At 41.6% G+C, this 27,748-nt stretch overlaps 3 protein-coding genes and 2 long non-coding RNA genes across 7 annotated transcripts; 2 read left to right on the top strand and 3 right to left on the bottom strand.

Moving 5' to 3' along the window:
• Positions 1 to 1,642: 1,642 nt before the first annotated feature.
• Positions 1,643 to 3,476, bottom strand: LOC103978758 (transcription factor bHLH25). The gene is made up of 4 exons (XM_009394680.3): positions 3,154 to 3,476; positions 2,630 to 3,067; positions 2,183 to 2,545; positions 1,643 to 2,099 (listed from the first exon to the last, which is right to left on the bottom strand). Exons 1-4 carry the CDS (start codon positions 3,187 to 3,189, stop codon positions 2,019 to 2,021), a joined length of 918 nt encoding a protein of 305 aa, XP_009392955.2. The 5' UTR covers positions 3,190 to 3,476; the 3' UTR covers positions 1,643 to 2,018.
• Positions 3,477 to 4,686: 1,210 nt separating this feature from the next.
• Positions 4,687 to 7,151, bottom strand: LOC135633574 (uncharacterized). Its single transcript, XR_010495059.1, has 3 exons — positions 6,886 to 7,151; positions 5,484 to 5,762; positions 4,687 to 5,343 (listed from the first exon to the last, which is right to left on the bottom strand). It is a non-coding gene; the product is annotated as an uncharacterized LOC135633574 (long non-coding RNA).
• Positions 7,152 to 8,638: 1,487 nt separating this feature from the next.
• LOC103978760 (sucrose transport protein SUT2) lies at positions 8,639 to 13,944 on the top strand. 3 transcript variants are annotated; one of them, XM_065143732.1, is made up of 6 exons: positions 8,639 to 9,295; positions 10,494 to 11,239; positions 11,318 to 11,381; positions 11,464 to 11,507; positions 12,703 to 12,857; positions 13,661 to 13,799. In XM_065143732.1, the coding sequence occupies exons 1-5, from the start codon at positions 8,770 to 8,772 to the stop codon at positions 12,844 to 12,846; spliced, it is 1,524 nt and encodes a 507-aa protein (XP_064999804.1). In that variant the 5' UTR covers positions 8,639 to 8,769; the 3' UTR covers positions 12,847 to 12,857; positions 13,661 to 13,799. The 3 variants fall into 3 exon arrangements, with proteins under 3 accessions (XP_064999804.1, XP_018679556.2, XP_009392956.2); XM_018824011.2 differs by lacking the exon at positions 13,661 to 13,799 and adding an exon at positions 12,971 to 13,479; XM_009394681.3 differs by lacking the exon at positions 12,703 to 12,857 and having other exon boundaries at positions 8,641 to 9,295; positions 13,661 to 13,944.
• Positions 13,945 to 15,509: 1,565 nt separating this feature from the next.
• On the bottom strand, positions 15,510 to 19,593 carry LOC135633804 (uncharacterized). Its single transcript, XR_010495155.1, has 3 exons — positions 18,013 to 19,593; positions 16,062 to 16,770; positions 15,510 to 15,946 (listed from the first exon to the last, which is right to left on the bottom strand). It is a non-coding gene; the product is annotated as an uncharacterized LOC135633804 (long non-coding RNA).
• A 3,599-nt stretch (positions 19,594 to 23,192) lies between these two features.
• LOC135633287 (uncharacterized) lies at positions 23,193 to 27,311 on the top strand. Its single transcript, XM_065142590.1, has 9 exons — positions 23,193 to 23,346; positions 23,576 to 23,647; positions 23,716 to 23,790; positions 24,500 to 24,583; positions 25,716 to 25,785; positions 25,872 to 25,963; positions 26,413 to 26,454; positions 26,790 to 26,870; positions 26,948 to 27,311. Exons 1-9 carry the CDS (start codon positions 23,311 to 23,313, stop codon positions 27,029 to 27,031), a joined length of 636 nt encoding a protein of 211 aa, XP_064998662.1. The 5' UTR covers positions 23,193 to 23,310; the 3' UTR covers positions 27,032 to 27,311.
• The last annotated feature ends 437 nt before the right edge of the window (positions 27,312 to 27,748 follow it).

Genomic DNA, 27,748 nt, shown 5'->3' with positions numbered 1-27,748 from the left:
CTCCACGTCGGTAGGAGTATAATGCACTATGCATTTCTTAGAACACAAGACTGGAACCTTTCTTAGCCTTTATGGATTCTTCGTTAGGGGTTAGGTTCTTCGCTTCCAAGGCCATGGTCCTTACATTCTAAGAATAAGGGATGTGATCTGGATTCCTTGCACGCAGGCCAAGCATCCACTAGTCCATGCATGGTGATATCAGGGGTTCCATTTGTGGATTCCCTTCAATCCATCTATTGGTAAACGGATGCTTCCACCACCACACCGCAAAACCAAAGAGAATTGCAGCATCTTCAACTTAAAGAAAGCAAGAATGGAATACTGATTCCAGGGGATCAAGTTCCGGATTTGGGAATTCCATAAGTAGTCCATACCTGAGCTTCTCACAAGTAACATTGGCGACGAACTTGAATGTGGCACTTCCTATATCGTGGAATCAATCCAATTCGTTGGTTCCTCCTTCTGGTGGACTTCAAATCTTTGATACGGCCACACTGAAAGACACCTACACCACTGAGAGAAAACAGCATGTCAAAGGTTCCAAAGCAAGTAGTAGTACGACAAATTTGGGTCGTCATTTGGGCCCGGATTATTCGGCCCAAAATTATCTAAGCCGGCAATCCAATCTCAGTTGCGGCCCAAAGTAACCCAAACGCTCTCCACCCCTTCTCTCATTTGGGCTCAACCGGCCCGTGGTTCGTACCGTATGTCGTGGGCTAGGTCGGGACACGAAGCAAATCGGCCGCATGTACCTCGTTTCCCGCCGCCCCCTCACCGCTGCGGTCACTACCACCACCGGCTGTGGTCTCACCTCGCCCACCCTAAAATCGCAGAGATCCGGCTTCTCGCCGGCGCTCCGCCTCCGTAAGCCAGCCATGCCATGCCGCCTCTCACGCCGGCCTTCTCGAGCCCGATCTATTACGCTCACTTCGTTTCTTGATTTCGAGGCGGAGGAAGCGACGGCCTGCCGATTCGCACGCCGAAAGCCGACACCCACACGCCCTCCGCCTGGAGCCAGACTCCATCGATCTTTCGACCCAAAACCCATAGTTCCATTGCAGGGGAAAGAACTCGAAATCTTTTAGGGTTTGCTTACCGAAATCGCCTGGGAATGGGCCGGATGCAGGGCTTTCAAGGAAATTAGAGCGTTATAACTCCCACCACGAGAAATTTTAGGAATCCCCACCAGCAACAGAGGGCGAGACGCCATCGATCGCCGAAGGAATTCGTAGAACCGAAAGAAAGGGTCCGGAGCAGAGACGAGGGAGAACTCGAAGAGGGTGGTTTTATAGGCGGCAGATCCCTGGGTCCCATAGATGACGTGGCGAAATCCAACCAATGACAGGCGAGGGAATGATGCGAGCCGTTCGCTTTTATGAGTAGTGACGGGACCAGCGTTACGGGTCGATCAAAGCCGTTCGATTTTAGATGGATGGTGAGGATGAGATCACTTTATTCGGGTGCGGGTTTGGAACCCTGAAATAAGATCCGATAACCTCTTTCTTGTAGGATTTAGAAGCGTTGCGTCCGAATTCTGATGCGGTGGCATCACCGAGTGGATCAAACCTAAATGGAAGCTCTCGTGCATGATTGGCAGATTGCTTGCAAGAACACAGCATGTTCGGTGTCCAATTCCACAAGATGAGCACAAAAGAATAGAAATTACTCATAAGAGATCCTCGAGAAGGAGATAGACAACATCTTTTGCTAGAGTCGTCGGGCTTTGTAAGGATTAGACATCGAATGGAAACTGAGAAGCAGGTTTTGAACTGTCGAAATCCTCAGAGAAGAGGAAGAAACAGAGGTTTTATGAGAGTCAACCTCCCTCCTACTACAAGTCCGCAAAAGAACATGCAACTGTGTCACTCTTCTGCTCCAAAAACATGATCGAGTCGCTCGAGCATGCAAAAAAAGCTAAGAGAGAAGAGCAATGAACCTGCAGATCGGACAACACCATGCAGCAAAAACTAGTGAAACTTGTCTCGAGGAGGAGGAGGAGGAGGAGATCTTGATTAGCTTCAACGCACCGACCGTTGTCTGAAAGCGGAGTTCAGCTTCTTCACCACCTCTTTGGCCGTCACGCAGAACTCCTCTTCCATCTGCAGAAGAAGATGATAACAAGTTCGTTCATGTTGTTCGTCCGTACGACCGTGGTGGGTAGGAGAAGGGCGGTGGATCTTGCCTGGGTCATGACGGTGATGTCGAGAGAAGCAGCGGCGAAAGGTATGACGCTGGTGTTCCCCACGGAAAGGTGGAGCTTCTCGATCTCGGAGAGAGCTTTCACCAGCACGCCCTTGCGGTTCTCGCAGTGGATCTTGATGAGGACAGCCTTGTCGCACACTCTGGCCTCGATCTCGGGAGCAGGCCTGCCGCATGGGTGTTCGTCGGAGGAGCTGTCGTCATCGTCGGCGCCGAGCCGAGACTTCTTGACGAGCACCGCCTTCTCCGCCTGCCTCTTCGCAACTTGATCTTCCAGAGACTTGACCTGCTCTTCGAGTCGCTTCAGGTACTCGATGGCGTCCCCGAGAACGGAGGCCTTGTCCATCTTCCAAGGAGTAGAAATTTGGAGGTCGATCAAACGTGTCGAGCGTTGGCGGAGCAGAAAGGAGGAACCGATCCAAGAGCGTACCTTCTTTAGACCAGGAACTACTGCGGAGAGTGCGATGAATCTCTGGCTAAGCTTCTCTCTGCGTTTCCTCTCGGCCACGACGTGTTCCGCGTTATGAGAGGCCGTCCTCGCCGCCATGTTTGCCCTCTTGGAACCCTGCCCCGACATGGTGTCGTAGTCCCTCTTCGAGCCACCGGGGATCGGCACAGCCATCTCTTCTTTCGGCCTCATCGTCGGAACATAGAGAGCGGAGTGACAGATGGGTGATTCCGGCCTGCCAAACGATAGAATTCTTGGCCACGAGGCGTCGGTCTTGGTGGCCTTCTTGGGAAACGAAGCATGGCTTTCAGAGGAGGGAGACGGTTCTACATCTCGCAGGAGGCCCACTCCCAGTTGGTCTGCGCTGAGCTGATCCAGAGCAGTCCATTCCCACTGATCAAAGAAACTCTGCTCCATTCCCTGCGGATTCCAAAGACCGACTGCATCATTCAGGAAATCATCTCAGAAATGCTTAACCCAAGAACCTGATCCCGGCTGCCGCTTACCATGTCGGAGTAGCACGGAGATGCCGATGCCTCCATCAAGAGAGATACTTTTTCTGCAACGAAGAAGGAGAAGCGAACCTCTTCCCCTTTTTATGTTTATGGTGTTCGGTCGAAGGCTGCTTCTGCCGTTGGTCTGAACGTTCTTACTGCCTCCATGACCGACGCCTTGGCTGCTTCTTTCTATGCGAAGACTATTTGCTTATCCTGCCGTGTCCCATTGCCTGTGGTGTCAGCAACTTCATATGTAGCTCGTCAACAGCTTTTATTTATGGCTGAATTGATGGCCAAGAAATAATTGGTATCTCAGTAGTCCCCATAGTATTTTATAATGCTTCCCCCATCTGTAGCAACTCAGCCACGAGGAGATATAAATAGAGAGAGAGAGAGAGTAGAAACAAAAGTACTGTTGCTTGCAGGGGAAGAAGACGGAGTCGAGGCAAAGCGTACACACGGAAGAACGCGTTACAGGAGGCCTTTAGAGTGACGCGACATGTGTCCCCTCGCCATTGCAGTGCATTTGACCACGTGGCACATCGACTGACTGCCTGAAGTCAATCCGCGGCGACCGTGTCGGCTACGTGTTTCCTCTTCGTTCAGACTCTTCCAAGCCAAATCCCATGTCTCATCGACCTTCAGAACGTCCATTTGGTGAATCTTGTTCGTCTTATTCCGAAGAACACGCACAACAACGTCAGCGCTGATAGCCAATCAGAAGCACAATCTCGTAAACAAATTAATGGAAGATACTGCAACTCCAGCAATCTCGGATCTGTCTCACATTCTTTTTCTCCGAGGCCATATGCTGATCATCTGGTCCTCGATCTATCCATGGATCACTACATCGCCTCCAATCTTACAGCAACGGGAAACGGGGAACTTGGTCATCTTCGTACGTGCATCATCTGTTAATTAATCATCATCTAACGCCATTGGTATTATCGACGACACAAAAACGATAGGACAATATATATATATATATATATATATATATATATATATATATATATATATATATATATATATTCTTGTTTGGATATATCATATTTATCATTATAAATTTTTGAAAAAAAAGATGGTTTTAATGCATATTAAAAATAGTTAAATGACTCTGCAGCTCATTGATAATAATAAATAAAATAAATAAATAAATAAATAAAAAGAAGGTGAGCTTTTGAGGGTTTACCGGGAGGAGCCAAACCCTCAACTGTTCATATCAATCAATGAAGCATGGGTCAATAATGTAGTGACATGTCATGTTGTGGCAACATAATAAACACAAATCCATCTCAGATCCACACATGGGATAAGCGCTCCACCCGGTGACCGAGACAGCGCCATCCGACCATCCCCCCATATCCACTATAATTATCTTAAGAACGAACCCTTCAAAAAATCAAACTTGGGATTCAATATTTCATATCTCCACACCCTATCATCTATCCAAGAATCCAAGAGATAAGCTTTGCCCACCACAAATGAAGCTGAGGTTATCTGCTGGTCTTCGGAAGGATAGACATGTAAAACTCCAAGGCAAAGCAAATCTCCATCTTTCCTTTTCGTTTAGACTGATAACAACATTTGGCACATGATTTCTCAATTAGTAGCATATAAAATTATCTGATGACAACAAACACAAACTTTGTTAGCAACCTAATTAAGATTCCCTTGGGACTAATTCTCATACTGTTACATCAATGGACTGAGGATGGAGATTGTTGCATTACAATGTCAAGCCATTTAGATGCATTTGTTCCCTCAAGTACACCATCGAGAAGGCTGAGGATGATAAGGCCAAGAATAATGATGATAATAATAATAACAGCAACAGTTGATCTGCATCGACTGTACTTGCATGCCACAGCTCATCCAACCATGGTCACCACTGTTTCCCTTGTCCCTAGTGATACTGGAAGTCCTGCTGTAATGAATTCTAATAGATGGAAGCCAAATAATTTTTAGGTCAAATGAGCCATTCATAAACTGCAAATCGATCGGAGACTGCGGCGAAGCATGGTTATCGGAGACGCAGGAGATGTTGAACTGCTAGACCACTTGTCCACAAACTTTGTTGAGGTTAAAAAGATGACAGATATCGGTGATAGGAACCCTAAAGCTTGAACCTGCACCATAAGTTGTCCGCTTCAGGTCTACGATGCTACCGGACAAGAGCTTGTCCCGGGGATGAAAAGCCTGTATGACAGATATTTTGTTGCATTACATGACAAAGAAACTAATCACAAACTCCAGCCCTTCAACTAAACCATAATAAAAATTGCATGCAGGATTGGATTTGTCCACACCACTAGTTAGTAAGTTGTAAGAAGAAATACCAGTTTTCCGGCTGATCTTACTTCTTCTGAAACATATTTTCACTGCCTTATTGTCATCAATTACCCCAGAAGCAATCATGTTTTGAGATGGGTGGCATGATACTCGTGAACTTCCAGTTTCTGCACAAGATTTCTTGTTTGGAGTTCCCAGTGGTACACAGACTTGTCTTCTGAACCACTGATAATTTACTTCCGATATCTGGGCAGAACTGTAGCTGGAAAGAACTTTGAGAGAACTTCCGATATATGCGTATTCAAGAACATACCTGTTGAAAAATTCTGCAGCCTCTGAAAGGTCAGATATTATTTTAGAGAGTAGTGTTGAAACAGAAGGAATGCATTTTCTTGAGTTATAAAAACAGAATGGCAAGGAATCCTTCATAATGTTTTGAAAACTGGTCATGGAAAGTCTGAAGAAATCAAATGCATTTTGAACGTAGCATAACAACAAGTCCTAATGTCCCAACTATTTGTGGTTGGGTATATTGACATCAAGAAACACACAAACACATGGAGAGGCCCGAAAATACACGATACAAGCATTCTTAAACCCTTTTTATTCAATATTTAAACTTTCAGCACTGGGTTGACTCCTCTCCTCTGATCCGTAGATACATGGTAAAATTCGATTTTACCTAGTGGGCTATCAAGAGCATGATGAAACGCATACAAATTGTAATAAAGCAAAATGAAGGTAACATTGTTCATCTTTATCACCATCACTAAGGTTTAATGGAATCAATTTGGAATAGCTTTGCCTGGCAATATTGTTGCGAGTATGCCAAACCATCAACAGCTAAGTTCTACGAATTAGTGTTCAACAAGAAACACCTCACTGGAAAGCCAAATCATACAGCTTTTTCGTAATGACAATTAACAGAACAAAAAGCTCATCATCGAGCTACATTTGTTCGGGCGTTATATTCGGATTAATTATCACAATCTAGCTAATTTTAACCATCTTATGTACTTTGATAGGTAGAAGATAATTTAACCATCCATCCCAGATTATCCAACCCAAATCACTCTGAATTAATTAATTTATCATTCTTAATCCGATAGTGTTCAGCAAGTTAACTCTCTAACCACTTGATAATCCTCATTATACCTGAACCAAGAGACAGATCTAAAGTGTTCTTACATGATATGCTCATTATATTAGTCTAAGTAGAAAAATCACATAATTGTCACCAGTTCTTGGTATTCCTAAGAGGCAACTCATGTCCCACTCGCAAGAAAGTTATGGTACTACATCTCCGAGATACGAACACCAGTTAGGTCTTGGGCATCAATTACAGCAAAGAAAGACAAGAACACGGAGACGACAATACAGATCACAATATATACCATAGGGTGTCAAACCACATCGTACATATATACATAGAAATTGGGGATCGAGCACCTGCGCGGTAGTTCGTCGTTGGCAGACGTCGAAAGAGGAGGAGATGATTCGACGGCAAGTGATTCTTCCACCTGCTTCTCCTCTTCTTCTAAATGCCATCGCTGCCGCAGAGACCCGATGCATTTGTTAATGATCGCGACGGTCCATCCTCCACTGCGCCGATCGTGGAGACGACGGGCACGAGCAAAAGAGGAAGCAGAGGCTGAGGAATCCCTATCCCACAGGTGAAGAATCAAACCCTACTAAATCTAAATGCCGCCTAAAACACAAGGAGGAAGAAAAATTATCAGAAATAAAAAATATTATTATTATTATTTTTATCGTCAGAAATTAGGATCGATTAATGTATTTATTGCACAAATAATTAACGTTTATATGAATTTTCTATTAAAAATATATAATTAAATGACGTTTTATTTTTTAGTTTGACTTACATAAATGCAAACATCAGTCACATTAATAATTTAACGAAGCAAGTGCCGATGGTGACAAGAAAAGAACAAGACATGACATAAATGAACAGAAATCTATGCGACTCTGCCACTCGAACATTAATTATTTCAACGATAACCAGTCATATTATTTTGGGACTTATAATAAACAAATCAATAAATATATAACCATTGATTGATGTGCTGATATTTATGAGAAGAAATGCTATCTTATTTGACAGCTAAATCTTTGTCTGCTAATCACTTGTCACAGACGGACCGGAGATGCTCACATTTTTTGGAGCAATCATTGATCTATTGTCGTTTTATCATTATTGACAAATCAACATCATCTTTATTAATGGAATGTCAAAAAAATCATATATTTGACGAATATTATTTTTTTTATTTTTTATCCATAAAATAGTTTTTTTCTTAAGAAAAAAAAGTAAAAAAAAAGTTTGAACAAATGGGGAAAAAAGAAAAAAGAATATTGTAGCGTCGGTGTTCACACGGTAAAGATAGACAGAGACTGCTGCTGTGTGGTAAGTTCCAGAAGCCGGAGGAGGTTCTGCGGTAAGAACCGGAGAGCCGCGAGGCAACGGAATGCGCAAGAGCCAGTGAGGCGGCCGCACGTGACGTAACAAAAATGTTGCTTTGAATGAAAAGGAATCTGAGTTGGGCCATATGCGACGCTGTCATGCGTCCCGAGGACGACCTCACCGCGCGCTCCGCCCACCTGCCGTCATCATATCGCTCCTCGAGTAGCTCAAAAGAATCTCCGGTCGTCATCCCCCCGGTCACGTCTCTTCCCTGAGCACCTACGTGACCGGGGCTGGAAAAGGGACCCACTCACGATGCGGTTCCTGTGCGATCAGTGTCGCAGGTATGCGGATCGAGTAGGACGTCGACGGTGGAGATGCCGTTCATCGTTGTCTGAACGCGGCACCTGCTCCGCCGAAAGCGATCGCCACCACCGCGTCTGCTGTCCCGCGGCGCACAAGAGGAGCAGCTGCTGAGAACGGGAACCTGGCGTGATCAGGGGTGTCCGACCCGCTTGCCTTGTGGTGCGCGCGTCACCATCTTAACGGATTCTATATAATCCGATCGACCCGCCCAAAAATCCGATAGACTTCGGGCGAGGCCATTACCCGACCCAAGGGCGGTGGGCTCCGCGGTCGTGGTGGGCGGTGCGGGACCAACCGTCACTGTAGGCGAGAACGAACAAGGAGAAGGACTGGAGGAGTGGGACCCGCATCTGTCCCCCACTCACTTTGCCTGCTTCTGAAGTCTATTACATACAGCGAGCCTCGCCAATCTCCTCGGATCGTTTTGTAGTCGGATGCTCTAATCCGTTTCGTTTTTTCCTTTTTCTATCCCGAGAGAGAGAGAGAGAGAGAGAGAGAGAGAAGGGAAAGGGAGGTGGTGGAAGCGGAGCGGAGGAGAGTGGAGGATGACGGTTCCCGGGCGCCATAGGCCATCGACGACGGCGATGGCGGCGGCGGCGGCAGAGGCGGGGGGAAGGGAGGCGGTGGCGCTGCCGCACAAGGTCTCGCGGCGGCAGCTGCTGCGGGTGGCGTCGGTGGCGTGCGGGGTGCAGTTCGGGTGGGCGCTCCAGCTGTCGCTGCTCACGCCGTACGTGCAGGAGCTGGGGATCCCCCACCAGTGGGCCAGTCTAGTGTGGCTCTGCGGGCCGCTCTCCGGCCTCATCGTCCAGCCCTTCGTCGGCCACATGAGCGACCGCTGCGCCAGCCCATTCGGCCGCCGAAGACCATACATCGTCGGCGGGGCCGCCGCTATATCCACCGCCGTCCTTCTCGTCGGGTTCTCTGCGGACATCGGCAGCGCCCTCGGCGACCCCGGCGGCGGGGAGACCCGGTACCGCGCGATCGCCGTCTACCTGCTAGGGTTTTGGCTGCTGGACGTTGGGAACAACACCACCCAGGGACCCTGCAGGGCGCTCCTTGCCGATCTCACAGGTCCGTCGATACTCCCCTCTCCCCAACCTCTTACACCCACCCCTCCCCCTTCTTTTTCTCCTTGAGATCGGGTCGCCGCTGGCTTCAAGCGTGCGTAAATGCCCTTAACTTTTAGGTAAATTAGGACGAAGGACACCGTATCCCAGCGATGTCTGTGGTTGCTCTAGATAACCCTTCCTTGCTTCAAGCGTGCGTAAATGTCCTTAAGTTTTAGGTAAATTACGACCAAGGGCACCGTATCCCACTGATGTCTGTGGTTGCTCTTAATAGCTGTCCTTGTGGAAGCGTTTATGTCGCCTAGAAGGAGAAGACAAGCTTGAAATCATTCTAAATTGGGTAACGTATTGCACATATTGGCGAACTTAATGTTGCTAAACTTGTGATTAATCTGCATTAATTTGACCTTGTGCTGTTGCGTCTGATTTCTTGGTGAGGCGACATTGGCTCAGCTACGAGATGTTGACTTGGCAGTCACCTTCCTACTGCAGGATTTAATAGCAATTCCAACAGACCAACTGCTAGATTTCATCATCTTATGTTTGTATGGTCTTTCATGGGTTGCCATTAGACTTTTATGGCCTTAAGTATAAATGTGCCGTGATGATATTGATGACCCTTGTAGAACTTTGCCTATAGATCACTTCAAGTATCTCACTCCTATTCCAGCTCAAAATAAAAATTGCCTGAAACTAGTTTTTGGTGGTGAGTGGTCTCCTCACATGTGTGAACTGCTTTCTGTAAATATCTCTATGAAGCTTCAAATTCCATGAAAATTGATGATTGTGCTCTCATGTACACCTTGCTGCATCTGTTTGGCTATTTTATTTTGTTATTTGCCATGTTTCTTTGGTCTTGCACACGGTGGGTTTGATTAAATTATGAGATCGATGGCCACATGCCCCATTCTCTTAAGGTCTGGCTTTTTTTTTTTTCCTCCAATTTTGAGGGGTTCTGTATAACAGAGATTCTTAAAGGTTATAAATAGTGGCAAACAAAATATGTTCTGATGGGAAGTCTCTTCTATTCATTTTACCATGAGACAGAAGATCAAGCTGACTTGCTTGTCACCTGGCAGGATTACCTAAGGGGTAGTGCTGTAGACCAAGTCAGCATGATCAGTGCGTAAGTTACTTCATGTTAGCTGTACAAGTTACCTAATACATGTTTATCTTTTTCCTTTTCTTTCCTGCAATTTCAGGCAAGGATCACAGACGGACTCGGGTAGCTAATGCTTATTTTTCACTCTTCATGGCACTGGGGAATATACTCGGCTATGCTACTGGATCTTTTAGTCGTTGGTTTAGCATATTTCCCTTCAGTGTCACTTCAGCATGCGGCATAAATTGTGCCAATCTCAAATCTGCTTTTCTTCTTGATGTTGTTATTCTTGCAATCACTACTTGCATCACTGTATTATCAGCCAAGGAAACTCCTCTTTCTTCTGCTGGTGGACTTATGGATTCTGCCGGAGAGACACAAGTGCAGTTAAATACTGAGCATGAGGCTTTTCTATGGGAATTAATTGGTTCGTGTAGGTATCTAACTCTGCCTATTTGGATGGTTCTAATTGTCACTGCACTTACTTGGATAGGATGGTTTCCATTCATTCTTTTTGATACTGATTGGATGGGCCGGGAGATCTACAAGGGAGATCCAAATGAAGGGACGAATTATCAAATTGGAGTCAGAATGGGTGCTTCTGGTCTATTGTTGAACTCTGTTGTTCTTGGATGTACCTCGGTGGCCTTGGAAAAAATCTGCAGAAAGTGGGGTGCTGGCTTGACCTGGGGAATTGCCAACATTCTCATGTTTTTGTGCTTTTTAGCAATGCTTATAATATCTTCTTGGGCAAAAAATAAGGAATACCCACAAAATGGACTTCCTCCGGATGGTGTTGTTGTTGCTTCACTTGTTATTTTTACGATCCTTGGGGCACCTTTGGCAGTGAGTCATTTTATTATTTTCACTATTTGTTGGCACATCTTATTAATTTGTTTGATCAGTATTGACCTTTTTTTGCAGGTCACATATACTATTCCTTATGCAATGATTTCTGCACGTACAGAACCTTTAGGATTTGGCCAAGGTGAGTGACGAGTTGATTCTATTCCATCTCTCCTTGTTGTTCTGCTTTGTGTTTTTGTTTCTAATACTTCTCTTGACTGCAGGGTTGGCGATGGGCATCTTAAATTTGGCGATTGTGATACCTCAGGTAGACATGTTTTTGCTATCATATTATCCTGTCTTGTATCTAATTAAGCCTAAATTAGAAGTATTTTCCCTTAAATGATCAAGTAGAGATAATGTCATTAAGAGAACATAAATAGACATTGCAGAATGGAGTATTCTATTATCCTTATACAAAGAGATGAATAGAAATTGAAATTTAGGAAAGAAAATAAATTCCTTATACTGTGGATGCATCCTTTCATGTGTTTTATTATGACCACCTCATGATTATCATTGACACTTATGTATAGCTCACTACTAGAAACCAACTAGTGACTGGGCATTGCAATGTGTGAGATTCTGTGGTCACCTTTTAGCGTGACAAAAAAGAGCTAAAGTTGGCAATGATTACTTAACCAATGCTAGGTTAGGCAAGAGCAGGATTTTTCTAAAAACCCAAAATGATTTACTCTATCAAGTGGCAGTTTTAGCTCATCGAGTCAGGAAGTAAAGCTTCTATATTCCCTAAACCTAGAGGAGTCTCCTGAAATAGTTAAATAACAAGATTTCATTTAGGAAGCAATAAACATGAATGAGCATCAAACTCTATCAAACCTTGTGTAGCTATTCCCTTGGTTAGATGTTGACACCTACTATTGCTTTGTAACATAAGGCTGATAAGTAGTAAAGTAGTCAGATATTCTATGGACCCTTCTTGTTTTTAGTTGTGCTCTATATTTGACCTGTTAGTGATGGGAAAAAGGCTTCAACAATGATGCTCAAACTAAAAAAATATAGCAAGTTTTCTGTCTAACATGCAGAAGTGTAAATGAAGTACCAATGATGTGAAGCCTATAGAGAAGAAATTGAAGTATGACATGCTGCCACATAACACTCTGTTGGCTTGTCTATACCAGAGAGCCACTTTATATTCTGTGGTTGACTATTTTGCTTTCTTCCACTATCTAATGTCCACGTATTTCTTAGGCTCCTTATACATTGTAACAAGTGACAACCTATTTTGTTTCAGTCAGGTTTGGATCAAGTAATCCACCATCTTTTCCAGTTTAGTAATGAATATAAACATGGATTTTGTATGCTCTAGAATTTTTAACAGTTTTTATGGGCATATCTGTTAGGCTTAATCTAATTTGTCCTATTGATTTGATGAGCGCTAGTTGATCTGCATTAGGTAAAGTTTTTTGTTTGGTAAGTAATGGTGCTTTTGTTGTATTTAGGAAGTCCACTTTCTTGGATCACTTAGAATGAATCAATCTTCTTCACCCCTAAGATCTTATGTAGAGGATGTCATCACATGCTGTTTTGAGACAAACATAGATGAATCTGAAGTCAGTGTAGACCTGAGGATGGATAGGAAGTAGAGATAGTGAAGGTGAGAGGAAGCTGCTTGTTCTTTTCCAGTTCCATTTTCAATTAAGGTATCCTTTGGTTGCCTATCTGCTTTGATGTTCATGTACATGAAAGCTAGTCATCTATTTGAAACAGAGAATGAATACCTGGAATGTCATCCGATGCTCGTCAGAAATATATCATGGCTCATATATTCTTGAAGTATCCAGAAGGCAGACATATTTATATTTTAAGGTGTTCCCTCTCTATGATTCCAACAGCCTATGTTGCATTTGGTCTTTCATGCAATCCATTTGGTTGTTTGTACTGATTCATGTACTGACAAACAAAATCTGGTTCTAGTAAAACGTTTTATAACTTTATATTGCATGAGCTGCATAGGGCTTCCTAGGTCTAAATTGCTTGTCATGTAGCAGTGGCAAGGCATGCTAAAATGAAAAGGTGACACCTTATTGCATGAGCTGCATAGGGCTTCCTAGGTCTAAATTGCTTGTCATGCAGCAATCTCAAGCCATATTAAAATGAAAAGGTGACACCTTATCACATGAAACACCAAAGTTTGTGCTTACTACACTCTATGAAAAAAAAAAATCCACAATTAGACTGATTAATTTAATCGTTGCAAATTCAGTTGAATTCAGAAACTGCAATAAATATAACTAGTAGTCTTTGTTGTCATTTACTAGAGATATTTTAGTGAAGTAATTGGTTTCAATAATGGCAAAAATAACTCAAATATGATTTTCTGCATTTGTTACAACAATTGGTTTCTTTTCTTTTCTTTTTCTTTTTTTTCTTTTGCTAATGGAAAGTCTGCTAAATCAGGTGCTAATATCTGTGGGAAGTGGGCCATTGGATCAATTATTTGGTGGTGGCAACTCACCAGCCTTTGCTGTAGGAGCACTTGCAGCTTTTGTGAGCGGACTTGTGGCAATTATTGGTATTCCTCGGTCCCAGATTGCGGGACGAAGGGGTCAAAGATAAGTATTTCTAGTTATTACTATCTCCTTGGTCTATACAGCTATTTGATTATTGTTCCAGATAGAAATGATGAAGACAGTACTGTATCAATTTGATAAAGTCAATACAATTGCAATCTTTTTCCATAACTCGGGTATCTTCTGCTTTTTTCTACCTGTCTAATTAAGCTAGTATTTATAAAAAAAGCCTATGTAAACTGAGCCTAACAGAGATCTAATCGTTAGATCATTTCTGTTTTTATTTTAACCACACACGGAGAGCTGTGACAGAAGTCAAAAAGCTTATGGGCACATTGGCAGTGTGAATATATTCTCTACTAGCCTTCTACATATGTTTATGGAGCTTGTTTGTCTTCTTTGTTCTTGTTATTGTTATCGTTATTTTGTTGTTTGATTAATATTAATACTGGTGTCAGTATTGTACTCAATATCGGTTGATGCCTCTTTGTCCTGTGTTGATAGACTTAGGTTAGATATCTGTGGGATCTTTTGTTGAGCCAGCTCAGGTTGGTCCTATATCTGAAGTGAGCTGTGAGATAGCCACATCAAAACAACATGATAACGTAGGTCTAAGATTTGCCTAATCCAAACTTGGGTCCATTGTGTCCTAGTGTACTAATCTAAGATTCCACAAAGGCCTAATGGGATAGCTTGGGAAGTGGTGCATGTGCAAGTGGACAGATAGGTGCCCGTATTGCCTACACAGAGAGAGAGAGAGAGAGAGAGAGAGAGAGAGAGAGAGGTCCTAAACTCTTCCCCATGCAGCAAAACAATGACAGAGGGGGCCTTTGTGGAATGCAACCAAGAGATGAGTCAAACTCTTGTGCTTGCTATTGTCATTGTTGTGGGGACTTCTTAGGCCTTTTGTTGCTCTGCCCACTAATACTGTTGCTATGTTATTTTCCACTGGTTGTGGTTTTCCCTACCTCTCACTAATGATTTGTTGGTAATTTTAGAATTTAGCTCTCTCTCTCTCTCTCTCTCTATTCATCTCATTTTGTTCTTTTTTTTTTTCGATTTTCCATCTCTCTTACCATTCATTTGGTGACAACCCAATTGTTATAGATAAATTGTGTCCATGTTATCAAATGGAAGCATCGGTTATGTTTTGATTAAAAGGTCAAAGGCAGTTTTAGATTCATGATGATCTCTTTTGATTTCTTCCCATCCATCTTTCTTCCCAAAAAAAAAATTGTAGGTTTTTTGTATATCACAATCCCAAAAGCTCATAAAGTTAGACAAGACTGAGGAGACAAGCGTATACTCAAAATGCATACCTTGGAACACTGAAGACGGGGGGGGGCATTGTTCTCCGACAACGTCGCTTTTAGCTGAACGGTCCAGATGAAGTTTACATTATAATTGTGTGCATCATGATTCGTGCTAGCGAGCTGCTTACATGGAAGGAAAGCATCAGTCTTATTGGGTTAAAAAAGAAAAAGGAAACTGGAAAGGTGATGACAGACCTCGATGCTACATAACATAAAAGATGCTTTAAAAAGACAACGCAAGAGGTAATAGAAAAAATAAAGATGCTTAATTCATTCATCTCTATCAGTTTCTTTTATCGCAGAATTGAGAATCATATATGCAAATAATGCTCCAAATGAGGTTAGTAATATTCATAATCTTATTGGGAAACTCCTCTTAAGGTAAATTTTAATTACAGCTTGAAAGGCAATCTATTAAGAACTTACTTTTCCTTCATAAAGGTCCACTAATCACATCAAGCATTCGAGTGACGTCCTTGTTTCACAGGAAAAATGAAACAAGAATCGAGAACACAATGGAACCTACACATTGGTCGATGTGGATGAACATTACGAACAATGTAAAAAATAGAATTATCATCTGTGTCCATTCATATCAAAATAAATATATTTTGAATAAAAGAATTTAAATCTGGAGCAGAAACATGCGGTACAAGTTTTGGTTAGGAGGATGTGCACCTTTAAACATGTAGTTTCTTCTATAAACATGTCAAGAATGTTTGCCAAGTTGATCATGGGCTTTCACCGAGGCTTACAGAACCAGGAAATCAAAGCAGGTAATAGATTCCATGACAGCTTGAAGCTTCCCTATGAGAAGCTCAAATGCTTCTTCAAATGCCAGATCAGTCGTTGTTCGAAGCCTGTTTAGTATCATCAGAATTGGTTAGGCACATCCTGTGATGAGATTTAGAGCCCCGCGGGATGAAAAAAAATATCTTAAAAGGGTTGCATGTTTACAGGTCAAAGAAAACACACCTGTAATAAACAGAATTCAGGAAGGTTGGGGGGTGTTTCAGAAGCCCCAAGTCTTCCACCTGCCTCCTTGAAAGACTGTTGGCATGAACCATGCAATAAACCATGAGATTCCATACAGCTCCTCCTTGATCAGCTCAACTGCCAGTCCACTTCTTTTTTTAGCAGGTCCCTCTGGCTTTACTTCTGTATCAATGGCGGTATCAGAAATGCAATGTCTGGACTTCGGTCTCTAAATCTCTGCTCAGATTCATCTCTCTTTCCCCTGGCACAGGAAGTTTGAAACATTTGCTTCGCCACATTGTCAGGGTGGAGATTCCTATCCTCGACCCTCTTATCCACCAGTGTTGTATCTGCATCTTTGTCATCTAAAGCAGCAGCATTCTTGTTACCTTCGCTTTTAGCTGATTCATCTGCCTGGACAAAATCTACATTAGGGTCTTGATCTCCTTAGGCCTTCAAGATGCAGATGATACACACATGTTTTCAGTGGAACAAAAACCCCTCTACTTGTGGCAGGTCGAAAGCTCTAATTAGGATCGCCTTCTCCTAGAGGCTAGAACTATGTTGATACTCACACCTGATGCTCTGGATCTTTTTCTCCATGTTCCAAAGTGAGGTGCAGTTGAGGAGCCTCTAGTTGTTCATGAATTGGTTGATGACCATTCTTCACATTGCTGCTTTCTTGCTCATCTGAGCCCATCATGCTCACCTGAGAAAGGCAAATTATAGCATCTCATTAGAAAGGAAGTTTCAAGAGAGGGTGACTAGGTCCGTGCAGTACTCCCTCTTGGTACCATGAATTTTCCTATCCGGTGCGATGCTATTTTGTCATCAAAGAATTTTTATCAAGAATGTCTAGCAGACCAGATTTAAAATTTGAAATATCATATTTTAGTTAAATCAATTTCTCAGATAAGTAAACGTTAGACTATAGCTTCCTCAACCACAAGTTACTTGTAACTCGGGCCATATTGCGGTTTGTTAGATACAATGTATTATAAAAAGAGATTAAACCAACATCAATTAGTTGACAGGCTTTTAGACATAAGAAGCCCTCTCCTAATTGAGATACAAACGAGACAAGATTAAAGAGAAGTTATACAAAAGGAAACATACTCTAGTGTTTCTCGATCAAAATGTCACAAGACATTCTTAACACTAGTTCAGAGATAAACACAATATCCAAGAGAAAGTCAGCAATCTTAACTAAAAAGCATATGGAAAAAGGTTCGAGAAATGTTTTCTCTGAAGGTGGTAAATTCACCCAAAATAAGGTACACTTGTAATAAGCAAATACAAGTAAACAATGCCGACTTTGCCTAACCAAGGAAAACTTGTAATACATAAAATTTTAGGCTGTGTATAAGACATTGATTATCTTCTATTGATGTAAGGTGTCTAATGGGAGCAAACACTGTGTTAATTTTTATTGTTATTTTAAACTTATAGTTGTTATAGAAACTTCTACATATAATGGCACCAAATGGTTAATGCATTGAAGAATTCAAGATTGCTTCACATGATAAATTAACTCTATCTAATTTTACAATTATATATAGCATTTCTAGCTAATCATACAACCATATAAAACCTTAACCATGTATTAAATATGGCACTCGAGCAAAATGTAGAGTTTCGGTGATGTGTGAATCGGCCAAGCTTCACAGCAGTTTTTTCATTTCTTAATGACGATATATGTATATTATATACACACATACAGAGGAATAAGCATTCTACACATCAGAGAAGAGATAAAAGGATTAATTTCCAATAATTAACTTTATCTGTTTGTTTTTTATATAGCTTGTTTCAGTTTGAAATCTGTCCTTTTTCTAAAATCTTACTAATGCCAACACAAGGTAGGAAACAAGTCACAATTTTTCCTTTTTTGATTGTTTAGGAGCATACATCAGCAAAATTTATAGTACTGGTTCAACAGACCTAAACATACCTTCTTGTTCCTGTGAGCACTGTGGTTTTAAGGTTTTCTCTTGCCAACTCCATAACTGTTGTGTTCATAAACTTCGGTACCTTGAACCTTCTTTGTGTTTTCTGTGTGACTTATCCAGTAGAAGCACCTAAATGGCTTTTCAGGTGCCAACTGATCTCCACGTCCCTCATGTCATAAGACATTTTTCATTTCTTGGACAATCTCATCCCCGAGACTGCTCATTCTGCAGTCTTCTATCTGGTTCCTACTCAATGGTGTATCATCTAAAACTTGTCCATTCTTCAATGCACGCTGACCCTCTTCTCTTTTGTGGTGCTTTGGTACACTTTTATGAGGTTGCTTAAGTCAGCTTCCTGTCCTCCCTCTCCTGAGTTGGCATCTATCATCTTTGTGCTTAGCAGCATCAGTTTTATCCCTCATACTATTACTATCTTCTCTTCTATGATTTTTGACTTCATCCCTTTCTCTTTTCTTTTGTCTTCCCTAGTCCTATAAGCATGCATGGTATCTTGCTTGTCAGTCTTCCCTCTCACTTCATCCTTTTTCCTCTTGATGAATGCATAGTCTACATTTTCATGATGACCTGTCAAAAGATCATCCCTCTATCTAGGCTTCATCTCTATTATGCCCTCTCCATTCTTCACCACCCACATTTTTTCTTGAGTGAAGATCATCTCTTAGATTCCTGACACTGGCCCTTAATTTACTCTTGTGCCTCTACATTATTTCTTCACTGCTCTCCCACTTAACGCCTTTATCTTTAACTCTTTGACTCTGCAAATTAGCCTCTCTTCTCTACCAAACACCAACAGAAGCTTCTGTATCCTTTGTCCGCTCCGAACTTCTATCTCGACAGGGTGTGCAGAAAGAGGATCCTAATTTCTGTACGAGTGACAAGTATCTTTCCGACCTCTGTAAGCCAACTGTTTTCCGTTTATGTCTTCTCTAGCATCCCGACCATCACCATCTATTTGATGAGACTTGTGTTCTCTTTGAGGCCTTTGCAAATCATCTGTTTGACCCAAATATCCTTGTTGTGTGTCTCCGATATTTTCATGCTGCTTCTACAAATCCTTACTGCTTCAGGATTTTGCTCCACTGTTGTCACTATGTGAGGTCCTCAATTCACCCTTAACATCACTCATACAAGTTTCAGTTTGCTCAACTTGTGAACAAAGCTTTTGTTCTTTGCCTAGATGATTTATGTTATCACTGTTGACAGTTTCGCTGGATACATGGAGATCTAATATTTTGTTGTCTCCTTCAATTTCATTGTCATCACCTAGCAACCATTCCACTGGGCTCATCATATTTTCCTTCAGTGCTCAGATGTCGTGCAGTTTCTTCTTCAACAGAAGGTGATATTTTAGAATTCTGGCTAACTTCAATGATATCAAACAGCTTTTTCTGCTACTGGTTGTCGAACCTGTTTAAGTGGACACTTCTGCTAAAGACGATGTCATTTGAGTGTTCACTATCAGTGAAGCGTCTTCCATGTAAGCTTCCTTGAGGTGACCTGAAATTGTGGTCCATTAGTCTCTCATTCATTAATGTAATGAGTAGAGATCAACGGATAATGAAAAAAGTAATCGTACTCATTAAATGTACAGAAGCAAATTCAAATATGTGGGTGATGAATACTGGAAACAAGGAAGAAAGCTTGGTCAACAATACCAGAAATAGCCTGATGAGATTATGACTTTGTTTTTGCACAGATTATATGTATCGAATTTAGCTCCATTAGATGATCATAGTCACATAAATATTATCGCAAGCTAATGCCTTTAGTTCTAGGCCTTGAGGTCCATCTGTGTGCCCAGCGTCTCCGCATGCCAACCTGTAGCCCACCATCTTTAACTGAGTTCATATAGCTAATTCAATAGACACCATGAGATCACAGTATCCCAGATCAGATGACTCCACTTTCTTTGTTCATTGCTACCTACATCTGTTTCTGTTAATTTAATATTTAACATCCACATTACTGTATGTTTAGAAGAATTTATACTACTTTTTGAATCATAAATCACTGGTTTTTTGGCTACATTGTTTTCAAAATCAAAGTTTGTGGAATCACATAAAACAGAGAAAAAGTTTCTATTTCGAATGCAAATTTGCATCCACAAGCTTACTTGTGTGCAGGAAGCATAAAGTCAAGCTCACTACCAAAAGCACAGGCTACTGAACTATTTGCCCAAGCAGGAACTCCAAAAACCTGTAATGGATATGTTTGGAGGCATTTGGAATAGCCCCAACGCTAGCAGGTTTCCAGTCTCCTCTTCCTCGACCAGCAATGGAACCAAAAGCAAGAGGAGGCTGCACAACATCAACAGAAGTTACCATGGCAGCAACAAGACCCACAAGCAGCAGTGATGTACCGGGTCTCATATACTGTTTCCAATAGAAGAACAGCAAAATTAGCTAAAAAATGTCTCCACAAGCACCAAATCGTAATGAACAAAAACTCTCTCGTGCCAGAAAGACTACAAACCTTAAACCACTGCTTCCTAGATAGAACAGGCTAGAAGCTAAGAATCTAAAGCAATAATTGAACAGGCTAGAAGCTGAGATAATGCTAATGTGCTAGGCACATAAAGAGAGCTCTCTGTCTTTAAAAGAAGGGCTTTGACTCTTCATTTTCAGCAAGAGATCAGAAAGAAAAAAGGTTGCTAAAGGTGAAATATAGCAATGTCAAACCCAAACTCAGATTGCAGGTAGCATTGCTAGTTGCTTCTAACTCCAAGAATCTCTTCTTTTTAAGCCTATTCCTAGAATGAAAAGAGAAAAAAGCAGCCATTATAGCATATAGTATTAGGCTAGGCTACAAAGCTACAATATACTGTACAACAATATTGATCCAAGATCTATGACTCATAATTCAAGTTGATAATTTTTTACTTTCCAGGTTTTCAGATGACTTTGATTTATATATATAGTGGCTACATAAAGGGACAAAAGCAATCCAATTTAACCCCTATTTCCTGTTTAAAAGTGTCTTAAACAGAATTTTGTTGAAGCAAGAGAAGGGAACTCGGGTTGGACTAATCTGATAGCAAAAAGTTTTACTTATTCTATTTCCATTGTGACTACAGGAAGAGTCATATTCCAATCATCACTCCAACAATGGCATCTTCTTCACCAACATGTTGCACTAACAGCTGAAAGTACCGGACACAGTTGTACTTGAGCATTGGTGATAACAATACTTCCTATGAACCAGCTTTGACTCAATTGAGTGAAAATGCTACACATGGAGATCTGATGACTTGTTCTAGGAAATTATAGCAGGACAAATATGGCAGCATCTAGGATGAATAATCTGCAAACCAGCATATACATGGAGATTGCTAGTCCATAATTTCAATGCCTTCCTCCTTGTTTCTGACAACTAATTGATGATTTTTTTGTTTGATTTAAAGTACACTCACCAACCAACATTCAGTGAGAGTTGCAAAGCAATTTACTCATCAACAGTTTAAGCAACAAAAAATTGTGTTTCATGATAAAGCTTAGTGCATTAAGCACAGACATTCTTATAAGATAAAAAAAAAACTCTGCACCAAACATACTATATCTAAAGTTACTATACGAAAACCCAGTTCTTGGCTTTCACCCAAGATTCGAACTCATCAAAAGAACTGACCTTGTGCGTCTGACTGATGATTGGTGTATCCAGTCCTCCCCCCAGCCCCCAGGAACTCTTCAGCAGAACCTGTCACTTTGTCAGCATTCCCAATCTCCTTTATCACACCATCATTACTCGGCTGCATGGCATCCTCAGCCCAAACTTGCCGATGATAATGACTTTCATCCGTGACAATAACTAAATAATCCTCTCCATCCTTGCAATCATTCTCATACTCCTTTCTGAAACTATCATTTGTCACACCATTAAGTGGACGATGGTCGTTGTCATTCAGCAGGATCTGGAGATCATTCTCGCTATAGCTGTCCGGCCCTGACTGCCCGACCGGTCCATGCCTCGACCGCCGGCACCAAAAAGATGCCCCGGAGGGTCTGCAGTAGCTGAGAAGCCAGGGATGACCGGCTGACAATCCCTGAGAAACCAGGGATTCAGTCGCTCCCTACGAATGAATCCCTGCCCTCATTTGCATCTCCAACCGCCTCAACCTCCCCACGGGGAATCCCAGAAATCCTAACCTCTCCCTCCAAGTCCTTCTGAAAAACCCTAGGCGCGCCATCCGACCTGGACGGGCGTCCATCGTCGTCGTCATCCCAATACGCCGGCGTCTCCACGGCAGGGGACGCGCGGCCGAGCAGCCAGTCGTCGCCGCCGTCGGCTAAAGTTCTAGATGGAGTCGCAGCAAGTTCGGCGGATTGGCCGGACCGGTGGGGCCCGAACAAGATCCGGTCTTCAACGTTGTCGTCGTCGTCATCATCGCCACCGGGAAGGGCGACGAGGGGATCGGGGGCAGCGGGGATGGGGCGGCGGACATCGGCGTAGAGATCTCCGAACTCGTCATCGCAATCCATCCCCAGAGGGATCGGCGGCGAGGGAAGGAGTGCGGCCGAGACGCGCAAAAGTGACGCGAGACGGCGTTGTGCGTTTTTGGGGGGCGGGGAATGGAAACCACACCGAACGATTCAACGGTGAGCTGCTATTTTACAGATACGCCATCATCAAGTCTTGATATAGACTCCGTCTCCGTCGCGCTTCGCGGAGTGACGTAGGCGACTGTTGCATCATATCGGCACGATTTATAAGGCAGATGGTTACACCCAAGTGACGGCTGGATCTAATGCAAATATGCAATCATACTGGTTCTCGAAGATTAAAGCAATCGGAACTGTAGCATGATTCCTACATCAGATGGTTGCATCATATCGGCACGATTTATAAGGCAGATGGTTGCACCCAAGTGACGGCTGGATCTAATGCAAATATGCAATCATACTGGTTCTCGAAGATTAAAGCAATCGGAACTGTAGCATGATTCCTACATCAGATGGTTGCACCCAACTGGCGGCTGGGATCCAATGGCATCATGCTGCTTCGCGAAGATTAAAGCAGTCAGAAACAGCTTATCTTCTTCCCAGCCCTTCGATTAAAGCCGTCAGCAACACCCGTCGATTGCTATTGATCTTCTTAGAGCCCTCAGGCAGACTGGCAACCGACGGCTGGGATCTAATGGAATTATGTAATCGTGTGGGTTCGCGAAGATTAAAGCCGTCAGAAACAGCCGCCAAGTACTATGCATCTTCTTTCCAACCCTTCGGGAGGTCAGCGTCGGTCGCCTCTCATCCCTTCCTGCTTTGGCTCGTAGACTCTTAATTAGGATGGCGGCGAATCCTTCTCCTCTTCCGTCGTTTAAGGTATGGCTCAATTTAATCCGTCGTCTGGATGATCGAATCGCACTTCTATTCCATTGTCATCTTATTCTAATCACATAAAAATTGCCAATTTGTTTCCTCAGCATCTGATTGCTAATCTTTCCTGCGCCGTTTCTAATCTTGTTTTTGATATAGTAGATGCATTAAGCTGTAATCTTAGTCCACACTCTAATTTGTCCGCTAAGCATTCTTGAGATGAATTTGATGGCAGATAATCTTGGGATCTTCGTCGGTGGCTCGTCGGCATATTCTATCTGAGATGGGATATCAATTTGAAGTCATGGTTTGTTAACTAATGGTCTCTGATTCTGTTCTTCGTGGCATAGAAATGGTAATCTGGCTTCTTTCTAGACCGCAGACATAGACGAGAAGAGTATTCGCAGGGACAATCCAGATGAATTGGTCATGGTTCTGGCGGAGGCAAAGGTATTCATGTTCAATTTTGGAATCTATTATGGCAGCCGCTTACAGATGTCTGTACTGATAACTTGGTCCATTTGTTTCTACAATTGTGTGGCTACTATTTAAAACCAGGTTTAAAAATCATAGATTAATCAAGATCATAGTTCCAAGTGATTGCAATAGCACTTATTCTGGCATATTAGATTTTCTATTCTTTGGACTTCAAGTATATTGAGAGTTGTTCCTACGTCTATTGAGGTTCGTTTTCTTTGTGTGGTTCAGGGCATAATGTATGAATATCGTAGCCTGCCATTGTGCTTAAGAGTTGTCTTTACATATGTGTAATGCATGCTACATATGGTTTGTTTGATACGAGCATGAACAGATCAAGAACATACTTTATCTGTTTGATAAGTGTTTGTTTGATAGTAGTATAGAAATTCAATCCAAGAATATGGCAAATAATACTTGTTGATTTAACTAACCTAAGGTTGTATAATTTTGTGGCACATGTACTTATTAATGATTTACTTGGAGTTAATATTAATTACTTGTGTGTTATTAGCCCACGAATGGTCATATAAATATTGTATTGACATTGTATGCTCCGTGAATGAATCAACTCTTGAGATTCTACAATGTTTGGAACAAATTTTATTTTGTTTCTTCAAATAAAATCTTTGATGCTTTTATTCCTCTGTCTTGCTTTTCCTGAAGTATGATGTTTTTCCAGGCTGATGCCATCATGTCCAGGATAATGTCCGAAGGTTACGTGGAAAGGATTGATGAACCAACACTCTTAATTACTTCTGATATAGTATGTATTAAGTTCCTCGATATGTTATTACATTTATTAAATTTTTTTCACTTTATTAATTGCATTGAAATAGTTTAGACATTTGGCCTTATTTTGTGCTGGAAGCCTAAGGTTGAGTGATTCCATTAAAATCTACACACCTGGTAGTTCCAGAATATGGTTGTGTGAAACTCTTATTGCTACTACTAGGAACTATGGTGTAATCCATCTTTAGAAGAACTGGGTGGACCATTTATCATTTTGTACTTCCGTGCAGCAGTGTTGTATACTTGCTTTTTGTAGCAAAGTTACATGGCTTGTTATGACCCAAGAATGTATTCCTAATTGGTAGGATGTGTTTCTCAGGCCATGTGGATATCTCTTGATCTTCAGATGGTTGCTTGCCAAGTTGGAGATATGCTAGTTGCATTTCATGTTAAAAGAAAAATTCTTCTTCCAACATACTAACCATTTGTCAATGTCTTAACTGGCATACCTCTTTATTGCTATTGCTTGCTTGTTCATATTGTAAGGAAACAGCATTTCTTTTTAATTGTTTATTGTGCATTAATTGATGTTGGAACTACTCAGAGACATATATATACAGATGTTGTGTGTAATAAGCTTGTCTTTTTACCTTTGTTAAGTAATTGTCATTTTGTGTTATTTATTTTTTTTTTTCTTCGATCAACAGCTAGTACATTATATTCATATTTGTCTGGTTGATATTCGAAATCTGGTGTACAACATCCACATAAAGAAAGCCATAGCTGTGATTCCCCTCATCTCACTGTGGAAACAGATTAAAAAGCAGCATTCCGTTGTCAGCACTCATCTAGCATAATTTTATTTATTAGCATATTGGTTTTGTTTGTAGATTTGAAGAAGTTGTGATATTACAATTTGGTGGATCCTCAGACTAGGATTTAGGATGAAATACTGCTTAGGGACGTTATCAATGATTGGTTTATAGAACACAATGCTTAATAAAATTGTTATTCAAGATCAGAAAAATATAAGCTAAAGAAGGTTTGTTTGTGTATATTCACATTAGCTCATGTATATTTATTTTGGTTCATATATATTTAATGTAAGTATGACAAACTTGAATTCTTTTAGTTTATTTTATTACTAAGTTGGAATTAATTTGGAGGTGGTGGTCCATGAAGGAATAATCAGAGAAAAGCCAAGCAGCACGGAAGAAGCCCGTCAGTTCCTCAAAGGTTGAATAAAGTGTCATGCTTGACTTTCCTATCTGATGATTCAGCTATACGTATATACAAAAAATTAGAGTTAATACTCGCTGCAGGCTATTCTGGAGGCCATGTATCAACGGTGGGTTCGGTTCTTGTTACTAATCTCAAGACAGGCAGGAGGTACGGAGGTTTGGATAAAGCTGAGGTGAGATTAAAAAAGTTTGTGAATGTGTTTTATATGCTTGTTGATAAAATCATGTCCATGCTGAAAATTCTCTTATTGCCTTGTTACAAAGAAGATGTGAGTTTGTGTACCAGAAAACAGTGTATTTTTATTGAGCATCTTCTTATGAGCATGATCCATCCATTGAAGATTTATAGAAATAAGCAATAATGAGACTTAATTTTCATATGTTATCTTCTCTCTTCATTTTCACTTGTCTGCATGATATCAATCTTTCCAAAGAAAAAGAAAGGATCACTTCTTATGGCTCTCAATTCTATTATTCTTGATGCTGACAACAGAGCTCAATGATGGGAAAAAAGAAAAATCAAAGTGGCTGTCCCCAGATAGTTGGCTGTGTTGTTTTTCTTGTCGTTGTTTAACTTTATGAATAACAATCTAATTATCATAGCTTCTCTTACAACTTGCAGGTCTATTTCCATGACATACCAGATGAGATCGTCGAGAACCTGGTACTTTCTCATCTTATTTCTCTAGGTTATCCACTCAAGTTCTGATAACGATGCTGAACAGCTTGCATGCATGTATGGAATATGATCCATGATCTCGGTTTGCTCATAGTGTTTGGTTGACCCCGCTTTGTGGAGAGTAAAAACGGCGGATATTAGCCCGTACATGATATGTTGACCATCTGATGTTCCATTACTGTTGCTTGTTGCCTCGTATGTCCAAAATCCAGAAGAGGCAATAGATCAGACGGATTACATCTTAAAAGCACATTGCACTTTTTATATCAACTTCTTGATTGACGGTGAAGTCTGACTCAGTTCTCTTGTTCTATGTTCAGATCGACGAGGGTGTTGTATTCAATGTTGCTGGTGGCTTACTGCTAGAACACCCATTAACTTTGCCATTTGTTGAAGCAGTGGTTAGTAGTTGTGTAAATCCATCCATTCCTTGGCTATTATTTCGATGCGGCACTCAAGCTCTTCGGTGGCTGTGCAGGTCGGAACCACGGATAGTGTCATGGGACTCGCAAAGGTTCTCACAGAAAAGCTTATCCGTGAAGCGCTTCTGCCAGATTCCTAATCAACTTTGAGACTCTTCCTCTGGTGTTCGATCATGTACGTACTTCAGCAATCTGTTTGATACCATTTTTATTGCCAAGTCATGGCATGTTGGCCGCCACCGCGAGATTACAAATGCGAATGTTAATGCATTGCCTCGGATGGTTACTAGTAGAACAGATGGTTTAACAGTGATACCGTAAGCTTGTCTTAGTTTCAAGCTTTGTCAACATCGGAATTAGAGATTTTTTTTCTTTGTATCAATATCAATAACTTCTCCATGATATGAAGATTTTCGATTACATTTCTGTTTTAACATCTCTTGTTTATTATATTCGTATATATTTCCTTAATTCGAATTAATTACAATGAAGAAGAAAGCTTACCCACCTTGATTTTGACTCCCATTTCCCAGAGTTGACTTATCAAAGTCACAAGCTAAAGGCACCGATTGAGAATATAAGCCACTTTTGGTAGAGATCGACTCAGCGAGCGACACACCACTTTGTTTAGTCTCAGCTTTGTCTTTATACTTCTCCTGAGCTCGACACACCACCAAACCACCGCACTTGTAAAGCTATTAGCTTGATTGCTTTCTTGATAAAGTGAATGAAAAGAACTCATCATTAAAGGCTAATCATGAGCTTTTATGAGTTAATCATGTATATTTAGATTCATCGTAAGGTGAAAGAAATGGACTAATGATGCATCGGAAGCTCTTTAATGCAAGCAATCATGC

This window comes from Musa acuminata, chromosome BXJ3-3, assembly GCF_036884655.1.
Source record: "Musa acuminata AAA Group cultivar baxijiao chromosome BXJ3-3, Cavendish_Baxijiao_AAA, whole genome shotgun sequence".
In the NCBI taxonomy this organism is placed as follows: domain Eukaryota; kingdom Viridiplantae; phylum Streptophyta; class Magnoliopsida; order Zingiberales; family Musaceae; genus Musa; species Musa acuminata.
The sequence above is the reverse complement of the archived record's forward strand: the minus strand, read 5'-3'. Positions and strand labels throughout refer to the sequence as shown.